This window comes from Hyperolius riggenbachi, chromosome 10 (genome assembly GCF_040937935.1).
Source record: "Hyperolius riggenbachi isolate aHypRig1 chromosome 10, aHypRig1.pri, whole genome shotgun sequence".
Classification (NCBI taxonomy): Eukaryota; Metazoa; Chordata; class Amphibia; order Anura; family Hyperoliidae; genus Hyperolius; species Hyperolius riggenbachi.
Window position 1 is genome coordinate 256580619 of NC_090655.1, and position 22491 is coordinate 256603109.

General features: G+C 47.0%; 1 protein-coding gene and 1 pseudogene across 1 annotated transcript in view; both read left to right on the forward strand.

Moving 5' to 3' along the window:
- LOC137535837 (zinc finger protein 665-like) overlaps positions 1-15611 on the forward strand; it is a 41258-nt gene extending 25647 nt beyond the window's left edge. Inside the window, exon 10 of the mRNA XM_068257724.1 lies at positions 12950-15611. Within this exon, the coding sequence (XP_068113825.1) occupies positions 12950-13473 (524 nt within the window). The 3' untranslated portion in view covers positions 13474-15611. The remainder of the gene's footprint in view (positions 1-12949) is intronic.
- Positions 1-22491, forward strand: part of LOC137537119 (uncharacterized) — a 163115-nt pseudogene that overhangs the window by 46495 nt on the left and 94129 nt on the right.

A 22491-nucleotide genomic window follows, 5' to 3' on the forward strand; every position in this document is an offset into this window, starting at 1 on the left:
CACTTGTAACGTGTGCCAGGTGAAGCTGAGCAGAGGTTGCAACCCCTCCAACTATGGCACCTCCAGTTTCATCAACCACCTGGCCAACAAACATCTTCACAAGCATGAGGCGTTCAAGAAGCTGAAGGAAGCTGGCGCTGGCAGTGTTCCGACAAAAAGCACCACCACAACCCCCTTTGCCAGTGCCACTCCTGCCGACACTGAGGCCTGTTCAGGCAGCCAGTCCTCCTCAGTGGTCTCCTCTGCTCCCTCCTCCTCTTCCCGTGCAACCAAAAAAACGCCATTTTGAACGGTTGCACCGTTCTTTGTCAAGTGAATAGCATGCTATTCACTAGACAAAGAACAGTGCAACCGTTCGAAACGGAGTCCGTTTATGGGGGCAGACCTGGCTGCAATGGGGACCCATCCTACTGCTGTTTTAGGTCCTTGAATACCTGCATGCATCAAAGAGCTTATAATACTCAGAGCTATAGTTACATCCTGGAAGTTGCCGGATGTCCAGAGCTGTTTATTCACAGTTGTTAACGTGAATAAAATCCTGCATTTTTAAAAAACAGCCGGTGCTGGTCATCATCTTTTTTGCTGGGCTACATGACATCAGTACATGTGGTGGTGTCACATTGTGCAAGCGCCCCCATTGGCAATGCAGAAAGATGCAGGACACAGGAAGATGCAAGCCAGTGGACAGGTGGGCCTGCAATACTCACCATGGTAATCGCCTGCAGTAGAGTTAAAGCCCTGAGATCATCCCTGTGGGGCAGCCTCCCTCTCTCTGAGGCCTGCAGCGGCGGACATTCGTCAGATGGTGGTGGACCGCGAGCCTGGGACCCCCACTGGACTTCAGAGTAGCAGTGATGTCACTATGCAATTCGACGTGTCCACGTCTTTGTCATATCTGGACGTCTTCATCAGGAAGTCCAGCGAGGGCCCCAGACTCACGTTCCACCACCATTTGACAAATGTCCACCATCACAGCGAGAGGGAGGCTGCCCCCAGGGACCATCTCAGGGCTTTTGCCCTACTACAGGCGATTACCATCTAACACTTTGTAAGTGTAATTTTATTTGCGTGTTTTTACATTGAAGCAATATCACAGTAATGAGCGCTCCTTTCCCTTTTTGTCTCCTTTTCAAGTCTGCAAATCATCCGGGCATTTTAGCAGCACAAGATTTCCCTTTTTTTTTTCTCACCACAGACTTACATGGAGGAGACCAGCTGGAGGTGCTACTTGTCAGGAAATCTACCACTGAACACCCTTTTGAGCAAGATCTTTCCAGTATGCCACAAATCAATCAAAATGATGATCAGCCGGCCATGTTGCATCATTGTTCTGATCAAATCTGCCAGATATCAATGCCACAAATCGAGTAATGTATGGCACCTTTACAAGCCTACTCTCCTGTGTACTGGTCCAACAGTATTGTTTACATTATAAAACCATAGTCTGCTCTGTCACTGCACTGATATTGGCTAATTGGAAAATTTTTTGTGTAATCCTTACAAGACCTTGACCTCCATTCACTAAAGGGTGCTAAGTGTTAGCACGCCAGTGAAAAGGCACTTTGCATGTGCTAACTAGGGTGCTAAGTAGTTAGCACATGCAAACTACTTAGCCATATCTCCCAACATTTTGAGATAAGAAAGAGGGACACTTAGGCCACACTCTTGACACACCCCTAATCATGCCCCCAGCACACCCCTAGTCACACATAACATAAAGATTTCATAGGAAAAATATGTTGTTTTATAATTCAAACCACACTTGCCCTTTCTATCCTGGTTCATTTTCCTCTATACTGACATTGAAAAATAAGAAATATATCAATGTAAAGGATATAGATAACATTTTGAGTGTATTAAAGACAGTTTTTCAGTAGAAAAATACATATATTTACATATTTGCATCCTGAAAGAGAGATAAATGAGGAGGAAAGAGGGACAGAGGGACAGGGTTCCCAAAGAGGGACTGCTGGGAGCTATGTACTTAGCACCATAGTTAGCACATTCAAACTACTTAGCACCCTAGTTAGTGCGGTGCTAAGTAGTTTGCATGTGCTAACTACAGTGCTAAGTTTGCATGTGCTAACTACTTAGCACCCTAGTTAGCATGTGCAAAGCTTTTAGGCGTGCAAACTATGTTAGCACCCTTTTGTGAATCAAGCCCCTTGTCTCTAACCTCTACTACTCCTATTAAACTTTCCCAGTGTATAGACACACTTTCTCCCGACATACCCGTACCCAATAGGCATTAATCTGATGATAAAAATAATAAAATAATAATAATAATAGCTAAGTGCGGGATATTCCACAAACAGAGGTTGCAGTTAGCCTATTCACCACGAGATGGCGATCTCACTTCTCCCAGGTGGAACGCACGGACAACAAGCTTTGAACCCCTAGACAGGAAATGATGTAACAGCAGGAGGATAAGTTGCACGAGGTGAAGAGGAGACATGTTGGAAGAGGTAATTGTGTGATTGTTATATATTGGGCAGAGCAGAGGTCGGTGTCGACATACTTTGTTACAGAGGAGGTCATAGTACACCTGTCACTATCCTGATCATCCCCCTTGCAGTAATTGCCGTACAAGAGACTTTTATATAACTACTGCGACTTCAAGAGACTTTTACAGTAGTATTCCTATATAGTAAACTCCAAAGGACCAGGAAATGTAGTTTACTATATACAAAGGTTTACTATAAAGAGATTCTACTGTTTATAAACTAGCTGGCGTCTGCACACCGTCCTCCTGCCATCCACACTGCTGGCCGCTTCCCTCTGCTGATTGGCTGCACTCAGGCTTTGCTATGTACATGACTGCTAGCCATGGTGGTGGTTCCCTTGGTCTCACAGTGGTGTGATGATTGCCCATTTGTCTCCCTGCCACCAAGGCTGTCTAGTGTGACTCTAAAGGCTCATACACACATCAGACCATAGTCTTTTGAAAATGAAAGATCACAGACCAATTTTTCCCCCTTCCATGTAGTATGAGAGCCATACATACACAGTCTATTCTATGGAGCTGAACTCCCTATCAGACAGAAATCTTTGCAAGATGCTGCACACAAAGATGCTGTACACATTCAAAAGATCAGTATCTGCAAAAGATCTGTTCCTGCAAAAGATCCGTTCCTGCAAAATGCATTCATAGTCTATGATATCTGCAGATCATCATACACACCTTGTTTAACAGACATTCATCTGCAGATCAGATCCACCAGGATGGGTCTTCAGATCTGCAGATGATTGTCTGATCTGCAGATGAATGTCAGTTAAACAAGGTGTGTATGATGATCTGCAGATCTCATAGACTATGAATGCAATTTGCAGGAACGGATCTTTGGCAGGAACAGATATTTTGCAGATACTGATCTTTTGCGTCTGTACAGCATCTGTGTGTGCAGCATCTTGCAAAGATTTTTTTCTGATGGGTAGTTCAGCTCCATAGAAAAGACTGTGTAGGTATGGCTCTCATACTACATGGAAGGGGTAAAATTGGTCTGTGATCTTTCATTTTCAAAAGACTATGGTCTGATGTGTGTATGTGGCCTAAGACCTCCATCTGCAGCTGTTTGACCGCACCTGGGGCCACTCACTTTCTACAGAAACCGCCAGCCGTAGTGGCAGCAGCAGCAAATTACTGGGATATACAGGAGGATGAGGTGAACGAGGACACAGAGATGATATAGGGGTCCCCCTACCCATCAGACCAACATTGACCAGCCAAAGGACACTGTGAGCTTTACACACATCTACAGGTGGCTTAGGACCTGGAAACTGATTGGTCCGTCAGTATATGTGCCAGACATCACGCTGCTTTGTGGAGCCTGACTGCTGCTACTGCTGCTGTCGTTACAGCTTTGTGTGCTTAAGCATCCTTGTTTAAAAGAATCGTTTCCAAGCGGAAAGTTGGGGAAGTTAAATGCAGCTTTATGAATTTAGCTTTCCAGTGTACTGCATTGGTTCCTTGGTGGGCCCATCTGTATGACTGGCATGTGTGATTGTTGATGAGGTTGGCACGTTTATGTGTAACAGCACTATTACTTTTATTAATTTGTTCACCTACTTACAATTGATTTTGACTGAATTAAACTGTACCTGAGATGGGGCCACAACAAAAAATAAACATACCTGGGGCTTCCTCTAGACGCTCCGGTCTTATCGCTCCCATGCCGCCCTCTTCTGCCTCCCCGTTTGCCTGCAACTGGCCTCGGAAAATCCTCCAGTCGGCGCAGTCTAGCCAAGCGTACTCCCCCGTCTCACTCCCGTCACCAGAAGCTTTCTATGCCTGTGCAGTAGTATGGTGCAGAATGCTTCCAGCATCGTGAGCGCGGTGCGCGTGGCAAGGCAGCGCATGCGCAGTTGGCGCGGGACTGGAGGACTTCTGGAGCCAATTGTGGGTGAACGGGGAATCAGAAGAGGACAGCGCGGGAGTGGTCAAGCCGGAGGGGCTGGAGGAAGGCCCAGGTATGTATATTGCTTTGCTGTGGCCCAATCTCAGGTTCCCTTTAATGTCAGCATACACCAATGATGTGAATGCATTGTAACGAGCGAGCTTATTGAGTATACATTGTTGTGCATTATCTGTAGGTGTCTGTTTGCGCTATCAGTTATATAATAGTCATTGATTTTGATTGTATGCTCACCATTATTTCTAATCAATAAATGTGGGTTTTTTTCCACACTGGTGGCTGGCTAAGCATCGGATTCTTTTGGCCTAGACGACATTGATGTGTCAGCCGGGGCATATACCCACAGTGGATGAAACATTTATACAAAGGAGGTGTATCCTTATTTTACTCCCCCAACTTCCAAGTTTTCCCTGTACCTGCTGCTATGCTGTGACTTGTTTACCCGTTTTCTAGTGGCTCCCCTACATGTGCCTTAGATTATGGCTGGCATCTCACCTTACTAGTAATAATTCACATCACAGAGACAAGAGAAGATGTATATGGAATATAGCCATGTCCCTCCAGTGCCGGCATCTCACCTTCCTAGTAATAATTCAGTCACATCACAGAGACAAGAGAAGGTGTATATGGAATATAGCCATGTCCCTCCAGTGCCGGCATCTCACCTTCCTAGTAATAATTCAGTCACATCACAGAGACAAGAGATGATGTATATGGACTATAGCCATGTCCCTCCAGTGCTGGCATCTCACCTTCCTAGTAATAATTCACATCACAGAGACAAGAGAAGATGTATATGGAATATAGCCATGTCCCTCCAGTGCCGGCATCTCACCTTCCTAGTAATAATTCACATCACAGAGACAAGAGAAGATGTATATGGAATATAGCCATGTCCCTCCAGTGCTGGCATCTCACCTTCCTAGTAATAATTCAGTCACATCACAGAGACAAGAGAAGATGTATATGGAATATAGCCATGTCCCTCCAGTGCCGGCATCTCACCTTCCTAGTAATAATTCACATCACAGAGACAAGAGAAGATGTATATGGAATATTGCCATGTCCCTCCAGTGCCGGCATCTCCCCTTCCTAGTAATAATTCAGTCACATCACAGAGACAAGAGAAGATGTATATGGAATATAGCCATGTCCCTCCAGTGCCGGCATCTCACCTTCCTAGTAATAGCTCACATCACAGAGACAAGAGAAGATGTATATGGAATATAGCCATGTTCCTCCAGTGCCAGCATCTCACCTTCCTAGTAATAATTCACATCACAGAGACAAGAGAAGATGTATATGGAATATAGCCATGTCCCTCCAGTGCCGGCATCTCACCTTCCTAGTAATAATTCACATCACAGAGACAGGAGAAGATGTATATGGAATATAGCCATGTCCCCCCAGTGCCGGCATCTCCCCTTCCTAGTAATAATTCAGTCACATCACAGAGACAAGAGAAGATGTATATGGAATATAGCCATGTCCCTCCAGTGCCGGCATCTCCCCTTCCTAGTAATAATTCAGTCACATCACAGAGACAAGAGAAGATGTATATGGAATATAGCCATGTCCCTCCAGTGCCGGCATCTCACCTTCCTAGCTCACATCACAGAGACAAGAGAAGATGTATATGGAATATAGCCATGTCCCCCCAGTGCCAGCATCTCACCTTCCTAGTAATAATTCAGTCACATCACAGAGACAGGAGAAGAGGTATATGGAATATAGCCATGTCCTTCCAGTGCCGGCATCTCACCTTCCTGGTAATAATTCAGTCACATCACAGAGACAAGAGAAGATGTATATGGATTATAGCCATGTCCCTCCAGTGCTGGCATCTCACCTTCCTAGTAATAATTCAGTTACATCACAGAGACAAGAGAAGATGTATATGGAATATAGCCATGTCCCTCCATTGCTGGCATCTCACCTTCCTAGTAATAATTCAGTCACATCACAGAGACAAGAGAAGATATATATGGAGTACAGCCATGTCCCTCCAGTGCTGGCATCTCACCTTCCTAGTAATAATTCAGTCACATCACAGAGACAAGAGAAGATGTATATGGAATATAGCCATGTCCCTCCAGTGCCGGCATCTCACCTTCCTAGTAATAATTCAGTCACATCACAGAGACAAGAGAAGATGTATATGGAATATAGTCATGTCCCTCCAGTGCCGGCATCTCACCTTCCTAGTAATAATTCAGTCACATCACAGAGACAAGAGAAGATGTATATGGAATATAGCCATGTCCCTCCAGTGCTGGCATCTCACCTTCCTAGTAATAATTCACATCACAGAGACAAGAGAAGATGTATATGGAATATAGCCATGTCCCTCCAGTGCTGGCATCTCACCTTCCTAGTAATAATTCAGTCACATCACAGAGACAAGATAAGATGTATATGGAATATAGCCATGTCCCTCCAGTGCTGGCATCTCACCTTCCTAGTAATAATCCAGTCACATCACAGAGACAAGAGAAGATGTATATGGAATATAGCCATGTCCCTCCAGTGCCGGCATCTCACCTTCCTAGTAACAATTCAGTCACATCACAGAGACAAGAGTAGATGTATATGGAATATAGCCATGTCCCTCCAGTGCTGGCATCTCACCTTCCTAGTAATAATTCAGTCACATCACAGAGACAAGAGAAGATGTATATGGAGTATAGCCATGTCCCTCCAGTGCTGGCATCTTCCTAGTAATAACTCACATCACAGAGACAAGAAAAGATGTATATGGAATATAGCCATGTCCCTCCAGTGCTGGCATCTCACCTTCCTAGTAATAATTCAGTCACATCACTGAGACAAGAGAAGATGTATATGGAATATAGCCATGTCCCTCCAGTGCTGGCATCTCACCTTCCTAGTAATAATTCAGTTCAGTCACATCACAGAGACAAGACTACATGTCCATCCAGTATAGCCATGAACTCCCTGTGCCCCCAGGATTGCCATTATCCTCCAGTATGTAATGTCCCCCACCCCAGTAATTTTATTTCTTTCCCAGTATAGCCATGTCCTCCCTGTGTCCCCCAGCATTGTCATTATCCTCCAGTATGTAATGTCCCCCCCACCCTAGTAATGCCATTTCTTTCCCAGTATAGCCATGCCCCCCCCCCTTGTCCCCCAGCATTGCCATTATTATTATTGATTTATATAGCGCCAGCATCTTCAGTGGTGCTGTACAACAGCATTGAGGGTATAACACTATTATAGTTAATACAAGACAATGGTGGATTACCGCTGATGCAGTGAACAAATCAGCTACAGATTATTACACAGGTGGGAGGCATGCACACACATTACACAGCTTTGTGTGACTAAATGGGATGAGAGCCCTGCCCAGAAGGCCTTAAAGGGAACCTAAACTGAGAAAGATATGGATTTTTCCATTTAAAATAATACCAGTTGCCTGACTCTCCCACTGATCATGTGTCTCATACTTTTAGCCACAGCCCATGAACAGGCATGCAGATCAGGTGCTCTGACTGAAGCCAGACTGGATTAGCTGCATGCTTGTTTCAGGTGTGTGATTCAGTCACTACTGCAGCCAAAGAGATCAGCAGGACTGACAGGCAACTGGTATTGTTTAAAATGAAACATCTATATCCCTCTCAGTTTTGGTTCCCTTTAAGTCTGGTACACACCATGCAATTTCCCATCAGATAGATGAGTCGATAGTTTCCGTAAGATCCAACCATTTTTCTGATCGATTTTCTGTTCACTTCTTTGCAAATCAATTAGAAAAACAATCGGAAATCAGTTCCGACCTGCCGGAAATTATCTATTTGACCCATCTATCTGGCGGGAAATTGCATGGTGTGTACCAGGCTTTACAGTCTAAAGCAGGCATGGGCAAACTTGGCCCTCTAGCTGTTACAGAACTACAAGTCCCACAATGCATTGCAGGAGTCTGACAGCCACAGTCATGACTCATAAAGGCAAATGCATTGTGGGACTTGTAGTTCCGTAACAGCTGGAGGGCCAAGTTTGCCCATGCCTGGTCTAAAGGCTTAAGAAATAAGACAGTAGGTAAGGGGAAGTTTTGTATGAGATGGTGATCTGCTGGTGGTGTCCTAGGTAGGAGAGTATGCTTGCCTGAAGAGGTGAGTTTTCAGATTGTACTAAAAGATTGGCTAAAAGAGTAAGTGTGGATGAGTGGTGGATGTGTTGAGGGAAAGCTTTCCAGAGGAGGGGAGAGGATCGAAAGAAGTCTTGTAAGCAGGAGTGAGAAGTAGTGACCAGGGAAAAAGACAGAAGGATATCGTTAATAGAGTGGAGATTGCGTGTAGGATGGTATCTGGAAATAAGTTGATTTAGATGGGAAGGAGCTAGGCTGTGAAGAGCTTTGTAGGCAAGGGTAAGGATTTTAAATTGTATCCTTTGTGTAACTGGCAGCCAGTGAAGGGTCTGACAGAGGGGTTTTGGCATGGAGAAGTGGGAGGAGAGGTGGATGAGTCGTGCAGCAGAGTTCATGATGGACTGTAGGGGGGGCTAAATGGTTGGCAGGGAGGTTGCAAAGCAGCGAGTTGCAATAGTCTAGTCGTGAAATAATCGGGGCATGCACCAGAAGTTTGGTACCATCCTGTGTGAGAAAAGGGCGGATGCGGAGATGTTTATCAGGTGGAGGCAACAAGAGGAAGATAGTTTTGTCTATGAGTGGTTTGAGTGAGAGGGTTGAGTCCATTATTAGACCTAGGCCATGAGCCTGCTAAACAGGTGATCTTGAAATGCCATCAACAGATATAGTAATGTCAGGCAGGGATTTGAATTGGCATTGAATTGTCAGGTAGGAAGATTGCCATTTGAATCTTGTCCATTTTGAGTTTTAGAAAACGGGAGGACATGAAGGAGGCGATTGCATTGAGACAGTCAGGGACACGGACTGTTAAAGTACCTAAGTCAGGTGCTGAAATGTAAATTTGGGTATCATCAGTGTATAGGTGATATTAAAAGCCAATCAAACAGGAAAGGAGCAGGCTAAGACCATAAGTTTAGATAGAGAAAATGAGAGGTCCGAGGACTGAGCCTTGGGGAACTCCAACATTGAGGTGTCGCGGAGAGGAAGTGTTGCCGGAGTAGGTGACTCTGAAGGTCCTATCTGTGGGATAGGAGGAAAGCCAGGAGAGTGCAAGACCCTGAATGCCCATGGATGCCCCTTATCCACCAGTAATGTCCCCCATCCCAGTGATGCCATTTCTTTTCCAGTGTAGCCTTATCCTCCCTGTGTCCCCCAGCATTGCCATTATCCTCCAATGTATAATGTCCCCCCACCCTAGTAATCCCATTTTTCCCCCAGTATAGCCATGTCCTCCATCTGTCCCCCAGCATTTCCATTATCCTCCAGTATGTAATGTCCCCCTATCCCAGTAATGCTATTTCTTCCCCCATCTCCATGCAGGTTAGTATAAGGAAGGATTTACATAGGTTTATAGCTAGCTGTCACAGTGTGCTCCAGTCCTCTGCTCTCATTAGCCTCAGACTCTGCCTCTTCTCTCTTCATATCCTCATCCATCTACCACTACCAGCACTGATGTAACATCACAGGAATGGTAACAGTGGGAGGTGGATGTGAGGAGAGAAGGCCAGCTGGAGAGGAAGCAGAGGGAGGACAGGACTGCAGCATGCTATGAGTATAGTACACAGGTAGCTATAAACCACATTTTTATGCTTTCCTGTGATACTCTGCATGGCCCTGCCATGACAGCAATGTGGAGTGATAGGCAGGTGAATTGGGGACAGCTTTGGCAGACATGTTTCTTATGGCACTGAAGTGGTGGTTTTCAGTGCTTGAAAGTAGCCCATCGCTTAGTACTTCCAACCCACTTCCAGGCAATACTAGCCAATTGACTTGTAACCTAGTAATAGCCTAGTAGTTTGGCTGTAAGTATCCAATCAGTAGATTGGGGGGAGGGGTGTGTGTTTGGGGGGGGGGGTATGTTTTCAGTAAATTATTGCTACTAAATTATCCTCCCCTTATTCCCCATCAGAAGGCAGCAGCATCCTGTATGGATCACATGACCACGTCACTGAGGATGGATGAGGACCAGAGTCACATGACCGAGAGGATATTCAACCTCACCCTGGAGATCATCTGTCTGCTGTCTGGACAGGTGAGGAGGATTCTGGGAGGTCACATGACATCGCTCTTATCTCTATTAATAAAACACACACCTGACTAGAGAGGTGATGAGGATTCTGGGAGGTCATATGACATTATTTTTGGTCTCTCTTAACAGAGTTGTATGCCAGTGAAGTGTGGTGATCATGTGACCATTACAATTCCTCCACCTCACTTCCTGGTATCTGAGAGTAAGCGGAAGATTCTAGAAATCACCAAGAAGATTATGGGGCTGTTGATAGGAGAGGTGAGCAGTCCTGGGAAATTATGGGATACTATCCAATTACAGGTAAGGGTATGTCTGGGTGGTGACTGTATCATTGTATTTTTCAGGTTCATGTTAGGTTTCAGGATGTCACCATCTATTTCTCCATGGAGGAGAGGCAGCATATAGAAGGACACAAGGACCTCTACAAGGACACTATGATGGAGAATCAGACACCCCTCACATCACCAGGTAAGAGGAGACTTTCATTTCTTGTAAAGGAAGGAGCAGTGGAGGGTCCACCTAGATCCCCCATCATCTGACCAACATATATAGACAATGTAATTAGTCAGTGTGTTTGTTTCCTACAGATGGACCTAGTAACAAAATCCCACCAGAGAGATGTACAGGTCCTCTTTATTCCCAGGATTGTCCACAAGAAGATCCCACCATCCCCTACCATTATCAGGTAGGTGGAGTAGAGGATCCACAAAGGCTCCAAACTGTGACACATTCTTTCCCTCTGTGTATGCTGTTATCTGTGGTCACATTTCCCATTATATCTCACTTTGTGAAATTAGGGTGGAGAACTGAGACATGTTAACACTGTGGTTAAAGAGGAGGAAGAAGAGACATATGTGAGGAGTGATCAGCAGTCTATGGAGGAGGGTGACATGATGAGGACATATAAAGAGGACGAAGAAGAGACATATGTGAGGGGTGATCAGCAGTCTATGGAGGAGGTTCTCATGATGGGGACAATTAAAGAGGAAGAAGAAGAGACGTATGTGAGGGGTGATCAGCAGTCTATGGAGGAGGGTGACGTTTTGGAGACATCTAAGAAGGAAGATATTATTACAGGGATGGGCACAGGTGAGTGATAAACATTAGGAAATACATATTAAGGTTAATAAGAAACATGTCCCTGCTGGGCACAGTATAGATCACATGATGCCAATAAGTGGGGGAGGGGCTGTAAAAATGTGAGTGATGATTGGGGGGAGGAGGGGGGACTGAAGTTAAAAGTAGCTAAAAAGTCCCTCTGCTAAAACAGCTATGCCAAGTGCAATTATGCAAATATTCCAATTTCACAAGAGCAAGAGGTTACCCCAATACTGCAGGAAGTTCAGGCATGGGGTGAATAGACAAATGACAGATCTGGCAAGGGTTGTGATTAGAGATGGTCAGTGAGATGCAAATAATTTCAAGTTGATGCAAGATTATGCAATTTTAATGCAGCTTAAAAATGAACCAGTCACATTTTACCTCAGCAGGATTTGAATTGTTAATTTTCAAGCTGAATACATTTGCATACAAATGTAGGTAAATTTGCATCCACTCAAAATTATTTGCATCTGAGTGACCAACACTAGGGGGGAGGGATGAAAGGAATGTCCTCCTCTGCTAGTTGCCAGCCACAGAGCTGCTGCACAGTATGCTCGAGAGCACAAGTTAGATGAGGCAATAGCCTGGTCTAAGTACAGTATATAAACTTCATCTCTACCTGCCCTAGGTCACCCCTCTGCAAATGAAACATGGTGTGGTCCACATCCCCACAGAGCCGGACAGAGCTGCAACACTACACCGGCTTTACAGTTTCCTCACACCGGCCGCTCTGATCGATGTGGGGCGTTATTTCAGGGGCCCCTACCTGCTTCTGGGCCCTCCTGCAGTCACGGGCTGCAGGGGCGATAGTTATGCCATTGATGCAAGGCAAAGTTATTGTCATGTGATTGTGCTCATTACAGGCAGCCAATCTTCTGTAGTTCTCTGTCAGGCTGATAACTAGTGATGGCCAGTGGCATGCCAATAACTCCAAGATGGTGCTAATTGTATGCTAATTTTATGCATCAACTGGAGTTGTCACCATCCCTACTAATAATTGTTCCTCCCCTCAGAATTCTCTTACAGGAAGTGATGATGTTTCTCTATTTGCAGTGCGGAGTCCCGGCATCAGGAACCTCTCAGAGACTCATCTCTCTGTGTCCACAGACTGTACAACGGATGATGATGTCACTGGACAAGAGTCTCCTGCAGATATCCTGGTGACCCCAAATATTCCCCCAGACTCCCCTCACCTGTCTAACCCAGAGGGGCCTCATACCCAGCACAGCTCTCCCCCTGCTGGAGGATCTTATTCCTGTTCCACATGTGGGAAATGTTTTGTTTCTAAACTACATCTTGATGCACATGAGAGAATTCACACTGGTGAGAAGCCCTATTCCTGTACTGAGTGTGGGAAATGTTTTGGACGTAAAGAATCCCTTGTAAGACATAAGATAGCTCACACTGGTGAGAAACCCTTTTCATGTGCTGAGTGTGGGAAATGTTTTGGACGTAAAGCACACCTCGTTATACATGAGAGATCTCACACTGGTGAGAAGCCTTATTCATGTGCTGAGTGTGGGAAATGTTTTAGACAGAAAGGACAACTTGTCATACATGACAGAACTCACACTGGTGAGAAGCCATATTCATGTACTGAGTGTGGGAAATGTTTTGGTCATAAAGAAACTCTTGTAAGACATAAGAAATCTCACACTGGTGAAAAGCCCTTTTCATGTGCTGAGTGTGGGAAATGTTTTGGACGTAAAGGAACCCTTGTAACACATAAAAAATCTCACACTGGTGAGAAACCCTTTTCATGTTCTGAGTGTGGGAAATGTTTTGGAATTAAAGGGCACCTCCTCAGACACGAGAGATCTCACTGGTGAGAAGCCTTATTCATGTGCATAGTGTGGGAAATGTTTTGCATGTAAATCATCTCTTGTCAGTCACATGAGATATCATGCTGATGAGAAACCCTATTCCTGTACTGAGTGTGGGAAATGTGGAAATGTTTTGCACAGAAATCAAAACTTTTCATACATAACAGAATTCATACTGGTGAGAAAGCCCTATTCATGTGCTGAGTGTGGGAAATGTTTTCTAAGGGAATCAGACCTTGTCATACATGAGATCTCCCAAGAGTGAAAAGCCCTATTCATATAGTGATTGTGGGAAATACTTTGTACATAAACAAAGTCTTCTCAAACATGATGGATCTCACACTAGTGAGAAGACGTATTCTTGTGCTGAGTGCAGGAAATGTTTTGCCCAGAAATCAGAGATTGTCACACATGAGAGATTTCATACTGGTGAGAAGGCCTATTCATGGGCACCCGATTACCGATTATTTATATTGGCATCTATTAGACATCTGATGATCCTAGCACCCAAATGACTTGATCCTGTTGGAAAATGTCACTGCCCTGCTTAGTGTTCTGCATAATTTTGTATTGAAAATAGCAACATTACTCTGTATTCTATCTGCTAGATCATTTAATAAATAGATTGAAAAGGATTGGACCTAGTACTAACCCTTGCGGGACCCCACTGCTAGCAGTTTCCCATTTTGAATATGATCCATTGACCACCACTCTTTGCCTTCAATTATAACCAGTTCTCTATCCATGTAATAATATTTTCTCCTAGTCCCTGGATCCTCAGCTTCTGCATCAGGCTATTGAAGGGAACAATATCAAAAATCTTTGCATGGTCCAAGTACATCTATTGCTTTTCCAAGTTTGAAATTTGCATTCACTACTCTGCTCTGCTATAACACTCTTATGATGCATATCACCCTCCAATCAGGCCTTTGTTAGGTGACTTGGGGAACACCCCTTAGATGCTGCTAATGACTCAACCACACCAGCTACATGCATTACTTTATAAAGTTCCAAGCCACATGAAATATACATGCAAGGCAGGGGCATAATTTTAAACTGGGGACCCCTGTGAAAATTTCCTGGGGCCCCTGCTTCCCAGATTCCACCTCCTCCCTGCCCATTGTACAAGAGTGACCAATCCCCTTGCTCTACCCCCTGAGTCCCATGGAGCTTCTCCAGTGTGCTCTCTACACTCCTGAAGAATACCATTGTTTAAAAAGGTAAAACATTAAGGTTAATATTAAGGTTAAGATGAGTGCTAGGTTTAATACTCACCTGTCTGCCCATAAACCATTAGATGTCTGAAGCTTCACCCCCCACCCCCCATGGCAAAACCGGCCTGCAGTTTCCATTCATTCATCTCCCTGCTAACGGGCGGTAAGGAGTACACACGTGGGAACCCAGTGGTGGCCACCTGCAGCTGAAGACGACTATTTGTGGCCCTGGAACTTCAAGTGAAGTTTCCCAGGACTTAATTATACTGCACCTGGTGCAGTAAGTAGTTAAGACGGCATACTACACTTCTTTTTCCAAATCCACTAAAATTTCTCAAATGCGGTAGAAGTTTCATAATTAAAGTCATGCTTCAATTCACTAAGCCCTGCTCGGCAAGTCTCCCCAGCTGTGGAGTAGGTCAGGCAGGAAACTGAGTCGGGGTCTTTTCTGTCCAATGCATCCCCGGCATCCCTTTCGATATGCATACTTCCACTAGAGGGAGCTCAGAAAAGCCTTTTAAAATGTTTCTTCCTCTGCCGTCCTGAAGTCCCAACGCTCCCTATTGGCTGTCTGGCTCTCCCTATTACTGTCTGCTACACCTGAAAATCTTCCCACATGGAGATTGTAAGTTACTGGCTGGTCAGAGCTGTATGTTAATGTTAAACAATTTTACTTGATTTACCAAATGCTTTAATCTTCGTGAATTACAATTTATTTACATTACCGCACAAGTCAGTAGTTTTCCTCACTAGTCGGTAATTTTACTTTTCGGTGCAGTAACAGGTTTAGTGAGTTTGCATCTGGCAAGGTGATTTGTAAAATTAGCTGTTTTCTGCATTACCGAATGCCTAGTCTACATATGATGTGTATTGACAGCAAGTGCTAAAGCTTTTCTTTTGTTGTCTTTTTCTGATGGAGCTTTGTTTAATGTACAGTGAAAATGTAATAATAAAATACAGTTGATAAAAAAGAGAGGCCTTTTTTCATTTACTGAGTGTGGGAAATGTTCTAGGTGTCCCGTCTGACACTTGTGCTGATTGCAGGAAATGTCTTGGCCATCCTTCAGACAGATATCTCATATTCTATGCAGAAGAGAATTTGCTCCAGTGAGGAGTGGTGAGCAGAGTGTTGGAAATGGTGACAGTATAAATCACATTTGGGGTCACATCAGATCTCACATAGACCTATTCATGGAGGACACAACAGGGGGTGCTGAATAAATCAGAAATACCCCAGTTCTATAATGTGCTGCAGAGATGATTCAGCCCCCAGAACCTCTAGAAGCTGCATATTTCAGGCAGGTGGGATTTTACCTGCTGTGAGCTGCACATGTGGGGATATTAGAGGCCCCCATTCATCCAGAATGACCTGAGGAAAGGAGATTTCCCTCCCTCTGTCTCTCTGTGTCTTGGTTTTATATTCAGCAAACATGAAGAGGTTTAAGCTGAATGCACAAAGTTATCTGGTGACTCCTCTACCTGCCTCTGTACCTGTGCCATGTTCCATGCTCAGACCAAACAGCTGTCAGATAGGGCAGGGCTCTCCAAATGGTGGCCCGCAGGCTGCATCCGGCCCATGGGAGGTAATGCTGTGGCCAGTCTGTTTGCTGTATCACTCCTCTCACTACTTCTGCCACGCCCACCTCTCTCTGCCGCCCGAAGCCTTTACATTGCTGCTCCACTCTCTCCACAGCAAGTTTACAAAGTTAGGCAGCACTGTTTAGGGCATGACAGGAGGTTGGTGTGGACCTTCAATCTCTGGGCATAGTACAAAGGCATGTAGGATTGGCCAGATACAGTATTACGCTGATGAGCAGCTAATTAGGTTACCAAGTTTCTGCAGTATGTAACTAGGAATCCCTGATTTTTAACAAGACTATGGACAATCCATGTACTTATGCAGAGGCAGCTGACGGCTTAATCTGGAATGTTATTTATAACATGGTCACACAAACATGGTTATAGGTCACACATGGCTCCCTGTGAGCACCTCTCAGAGCATCCTGTGGGCAGCTAGAAGACCTCCGCCGGGTGGAGCAGGGGGTGAGAGGGACATGAAGACACAGCTTGTTCCCATCCCAACAGAGGGTGACCTCCCTTCACCCCCATTCACTCCACAAGATTCTGCCACAAATACCAGATGCCATTGCTGACCTTCACACTACCCGGACTGCAGAGCTGAGTCACAGGAAGCAGCAGGGAGCAGGGCAACCCTTCAGTATGGCCACACTGTGATGGGTGATACTGCAGGGGGGTGGGGTGGTGCCCTTGTGTAGGTATAGAGTACAGAGGAACTCAGCAGAGCAGCCACAAGGCCAGAGAGAACACAAGACCCATCTGTGAACAATGGAGAGCTCTGGGGGAACAGGTGTGACACAACAAGGGGCCTCTCACCATAACAGATGGCTGGAATAACAGAAGTGCAGAGCCTCAGCAGCACACACTGTGCCTGTAACAGCCGGGACATGCTGGAGGCAGCAGGGGAAGATGGCTGGGATAGCAGAAGTGCAGTGCCTCAGCAGCACACACTGCCTGTAACAGCCGGGACATGCTGGAGGCAGCAGGGGCAGATGGCTGGGATAGCAGAAGTACAGAGCCTCAGCAGCACACACTGTGCCTGTAACAGCCGGGACATGCTGGAGGCAGCAGGGGCAGATGGCTGGGATAGCAGAAGGGCAGAGCCTCAGCAGCACACACTGTCCCTGTAACAGCCGGGACATGCTGGAGGCAGCAGGGGCAGATGGCTGGGATAGCAGAAGTGCAGAGCCTCAGCAGCACACACTGTCCCTGTAACAGCCGGGACATGCTGGAGGCAGCAGGGGCAGATGGCTGGGATAGCAGAAGTACAGAGCCTCAGCAGCACACACTGTCCCTGTAACAGCTAGGACATGCTGGAGGCAGAAGGGGCAGATGGCTGGGATGCAGAAGAGCCTCAGCAGCACACACTGTGCCTGTAACAGCCGGGACATACTGGAGGCAGCAGGGGCAGATGTCTGGGATAGCAGAAGAGCCTCAGCAGCACACACTGTGCCTGTAACAGCCGGGACATGCTGGAGGCAGCAGGGGCAGATGTCTGGGATAGCAGAAGAGCCTCAGCAGCACACACTGTGCCTGTAACAGCCGGGACATGCTGGAGGCAGCAGGGGCAGATGTCTGGGATAGCAGAAGTGCCTCAGCAGCACACACTGTGCCTGTAACAGCCGGGACATGCTGGAGGCAGGAGGGGCAGATGGCTGGGATAGCAGAAGTGCAGAGCCTCAGCAGCACACACTGTGCCTGCAACAGCCGGGACATGCTGGAGGAAGCAGGGGCAGATGGCTGAGATAGCTGAAGTGCAGAGCCTCAGCAGCACACACTGTGCCTGTAACAGCCAGGACATGCTGGAGGCAGCAGGGGCAGATGGCTGGGATAGCAGAAGTGCAGCGCCTCAGCAGCACACACTGTGCCTGTAACAGCCAGGACATGGTGGAGGCAGCAGGGGCAGATGGCTGGGATAGCAGAAGTGCCTAAGCAGCACACACTGTGCCTGTAACAGCCGGGACATGCTGGAGGCAGCTGGGGCAGATGGCTGGGATAGTAGAAGTGCCTCAACAGCACACACTGTGCCTGTAACAGCCGGGACATGCTGGAGGCAACAGGGGCAGATGTCTGGGATAGCAGAAGTGCCTCAGCAGCACACACTGTGCCTGTAACAGCCGGGACATGCTGGAGGCAGCCGGGGCAGATGGCTGGGATAGCAGAAGTGCAGAGCCTCAGCAGCACACACTGTGCCTGCAACAGCCGGGACATGCTGGAGGCAGCAGGGGCAGATGGCTGAGATAGCTGAAGTGCAGAGCCTCAGCAGCACACACTGTGCCTGTAACAGCCAGGACATGCTGGAGGCAGCAGGGGCAGATGGCTGGGATAGCAGAAGTGCAGCGCCTCAGCAGCACACACTGTGCCTGTAACAGCCGGGACATGCTGGAGGCAGCAGGGGCAGATGGCTGGGATAGCAGAAGGGCAGAGCCTCAGCAGCACACACTGTCCCTGTAACAGCCGGGACATGCTGGAGGCAGCAGGGGCAGATGGCTGGGATAGCAGAAGTGCAGAGCCTCAGCAGCACACACTGTCCCTGTAACAGCCGGGACATGCTGGAGGCAGCAGGGGCAGATGGCTGGGATAGCAGAAGTACAGAGCCTCAGCAGCACACACTGTCCCTGTAACAGCCAGGACATGCTGGAGGCAGAAGGGGCAGATGGCTGGGATGCAGAAGAGCCTCAGCAGCACACACTGTGCCTGTAACAGCCGGGACATACTGGAGGCAGCAGGGGCAGATGTCTGGGATAGCAGAAGAGCCTCAGCAGCACACACTGTGCCTGTAACAGCCGGGACATGCTGGAGGCAGCAGGGGCAGATGTCTGGGATAGCAGAAGAGCCTCAGCAGCACACACTGTGCCTGTAACAGCCGGGACATGCTGGAGGCAGCAGGGGCAGATGTCTGGGATAGCAGAAGTGCCTCAGCAGCACACACTGTGCCTGTAACAGCCGGGACATGCTGGAGGCAGGAGGGGCAGATGGCTGGGATAGCAGAAGTGCAGAGCCTCAGCAGCACACACTGTGCCTGCAACAGCCGGGACATGCTGGAGGAAGCAGGGGCAGATGGCTGAGATAGCTGAAGTGCAGAGCCTCAGCAGCACACACTGTGCCTGTAACAGCCAGGACATGCTGGAGGCAGCAGGGGCAGATGGCTGGGATAGCAGAAGTGCAGCGCCTCAGCAGCACACACTGTGCCTGTAACAGCCAGGACATGGTGGAGGCAGCAGGGGCAGATGGCTGGGATAGCAGAAGTGCCTAAGCAGCACACACTGTGCCTGTAACAGCCGGGACATGCTGGAGGCAGCTGGGGCAGATGGCTGGGATAGTAGAAGTGCCTCAACAGCACACACTGTGCCTGTAACAGCCGGGACATGCTGGAGGCAACAGGGGCAGATGTCTGGGATAGCAGAAGTGCCTCAGCAGCACACACTGTGCCTGTAACAGCCGGGACATGCTGGAGGCAGCCGGGGCAGATGGCTGGGATAGCAGAAGTGCAGAGCCTCAGCAGCACACACTGTGCCTGCAACAGCCGGGACATGCTGGAGGAAGCAGGGGCAGATGGCTGAGATAGCTGAAGTGCAGAGCCTCAGCAGCACACACTGTGCCTGTAACAGCCAGGACATGCTGGAGGCAGCAGGGGCAGATGGCTGGGATAGCAGAAGTGCAGCGCCTCAGCAGCACACACTGTGCCTGTAACAGCCGGGACATGCTGGAGGCAGCTGGGGCAGATGGCTGGGATAGTAGAAGTGCCTCAACAGCACACACTGTGCCTGTAACAGCCGGGACATGCTGGAGGCAACAGGGGCAGATGTCTGGGATAGCAGAAGTGCCTCAGCAGCACACACTGTGCCTGTAACAGCCGGGACATGCTGGAGGCAGCCGGGGCAGATGGCTGGGATAGCAGAAGTGCAGAGCCTCAGCAGCACACACTGTGCCTGCAACAGCCGGGACATGCTGGAGGCAGCAGGGGCAGATGGCTGAGATAGCTGAAGTGCAGAGCCTCAGCAGCACACACTGTGCCTGTAACAGCCAGGACATGCTGGAGGCAGCAGGGGCAGATGGCTGGGATAGCAGAAGTGCAGCGCCTCAGCAGCACACACTGTGCCTGTAACAGCCAGGACATGGTGGAGGCAGCAGGGGCAGATGGCTGGGATAGCAGAAGTGCCTCAGCAGCACACACTGTGCCTGTAACAGCCGGGACATGCTGGAGGCAGCAGGGGCAGATGTCTGGGGGTGGCTGTTACTTCCAGGGACTCCCTAGCTGTTAGCCATCTGTTAAAGTGAACCTCCGGACTCAAAATCGACTCAGCAGCACTGAAAAGGCTTGGCGTTTCTTTAACAGTTTCAAAGCATCAGAACTTTGTTTCTCTTATACAAGCCTCATTTTAGCTGCACAGAAGAAACCTGCCCAGGCTTTTTTTCCCTGATGCGCAATGTGTTAAAAACACTTACTAAAAAACAATGAAGCATAAGCATATCATGGGCTGCAAGCCCTAAAAGACAACCATGGGTGGTAACCTGCTCCTCCTCTGTGGCCTGCAGTGAATGACTGTCCCAGCTGGTGATGGACAATAGGTGCCTTCCCTATGGTGTCCGTGTGCAGTACCTCACGACGCGTTTCGGCGCATCCACGCATGAGTCTTTTTAGTAAGTGTTTTTAACACATTGCGTGTCTGAGGAATAAAATAACGTTCATGCACTACGGAGCCCTCCCTCTTCTTTGTTTTTCTACTGCTACAGTTATTCCTTCAGCCGGGATCCAGGAGCTGCTAGTAGCTGCATTATTTACCCTTCAAGCTTCGTGTGATTAGCGCTGGATAGCACATCATTGCTTTTCCCCCTGATTCTGTGCAAAGCATGATGTAATTTCTGATGTTGTTGTTCTCATCTGCTGTTTTGGTGCAATTTTTTTTTTTTACATTTTGAATTTGACATTTGAAGCCTAGTGTGTGCAGCTGGGAGGGGTAATCAGGACACAGGATAGTTGGAACTGTGTCTCCTGCTCCTTGTCACCTCCTTTCAACCAAAAAGATGTCTGCCCCCAAGATGGCTGCCCCCATGACAAAGATGGCAGCCCCCGTGAATCACAAACATTTGCCTGTTCTTTTAAAACAGGGTGGGTAAGAGATTATATTACCTATCTATTCTAATTAACATAACTAATGTAACTTGATAACAGTATGTTTGTTTAGGCTGAAGTTCCTCTTTAAGGCTCAGCATGTGGCAGATGTACCCCGGGGGTGTTTGGGTGTGTTTTAGTGGTTATTTGAACATTTCATAGTCAAATCTATTACACTGAGATTGCAAATTAAAAAATAAATTATATTAAAAAAAAAAAGCCTTAACAAATATCTGAGTTAATGTAAAACATACAGGAATGTTGCGTATGTTTTAGAGCCGAGAGGAAGTTCTGAGTTCAGGTCCATGTTACACTGCGTTCCAAATTATTATGCAAATTGTATTTAAGTGTCATACAGATTAAATATTTTGTTCTTTAATTAAACTGATGGATGGTATTTTGTATTGAGCTCTTCTGTTCACTGAAAACAATCTCAGACACCATTGATAACTACTGTAGTCTGGCAGGTGAGCCCGATTAGAGGAAAAACTACTAATAAAGGGTGTTCCACATTATTAAGCAGACCACCATTTTCAAGTAATATGAGAGAGAAATGATCTCTCTGCTACCGAAAAGTATGAAATAGTTGAATGCCTTGGACAAGGTATGAAAACCTTTATATTTCACAAACACTTAAGCATGACCATTGTGCTGTTAAAAGATTTGTGGCTGACTCAGAGCACACATGGGTGTTTGTGCAGATAAAAGATAAAAGCAAAATGAGGAATGGTTCTGTCAAACAAATGCATCCGATTAAGAGAGCAGCTGCTAAAATGCCCTAACAAAGCAGCAAAAAGGTTTTAGAAGTTGCTGAGTCCTGTGAACATCAAGGTGCAGGATTGTTGGTGGACGGCCACCATGTCACAGCAAGGCTGGGACATCTGTAAGAAGGTGGCAGAGTCATGGTTCAGGTCAGAATCATGGGGAGAGATATGGTCAGCCCTTTTAGGGTCCCAGAAGGTGTGAAGAATAGATTTGTGCTTTCCATGACAGTCATCTTCATGCATGATAATGCACCAGCTCATGCTGCAAGAAATGCCTCTGCATCATAAGCTGCTATCGGCATAAATGGAGAGAAACTCATAGTATATAAAGTTACCAGCTGACTGCTGTATG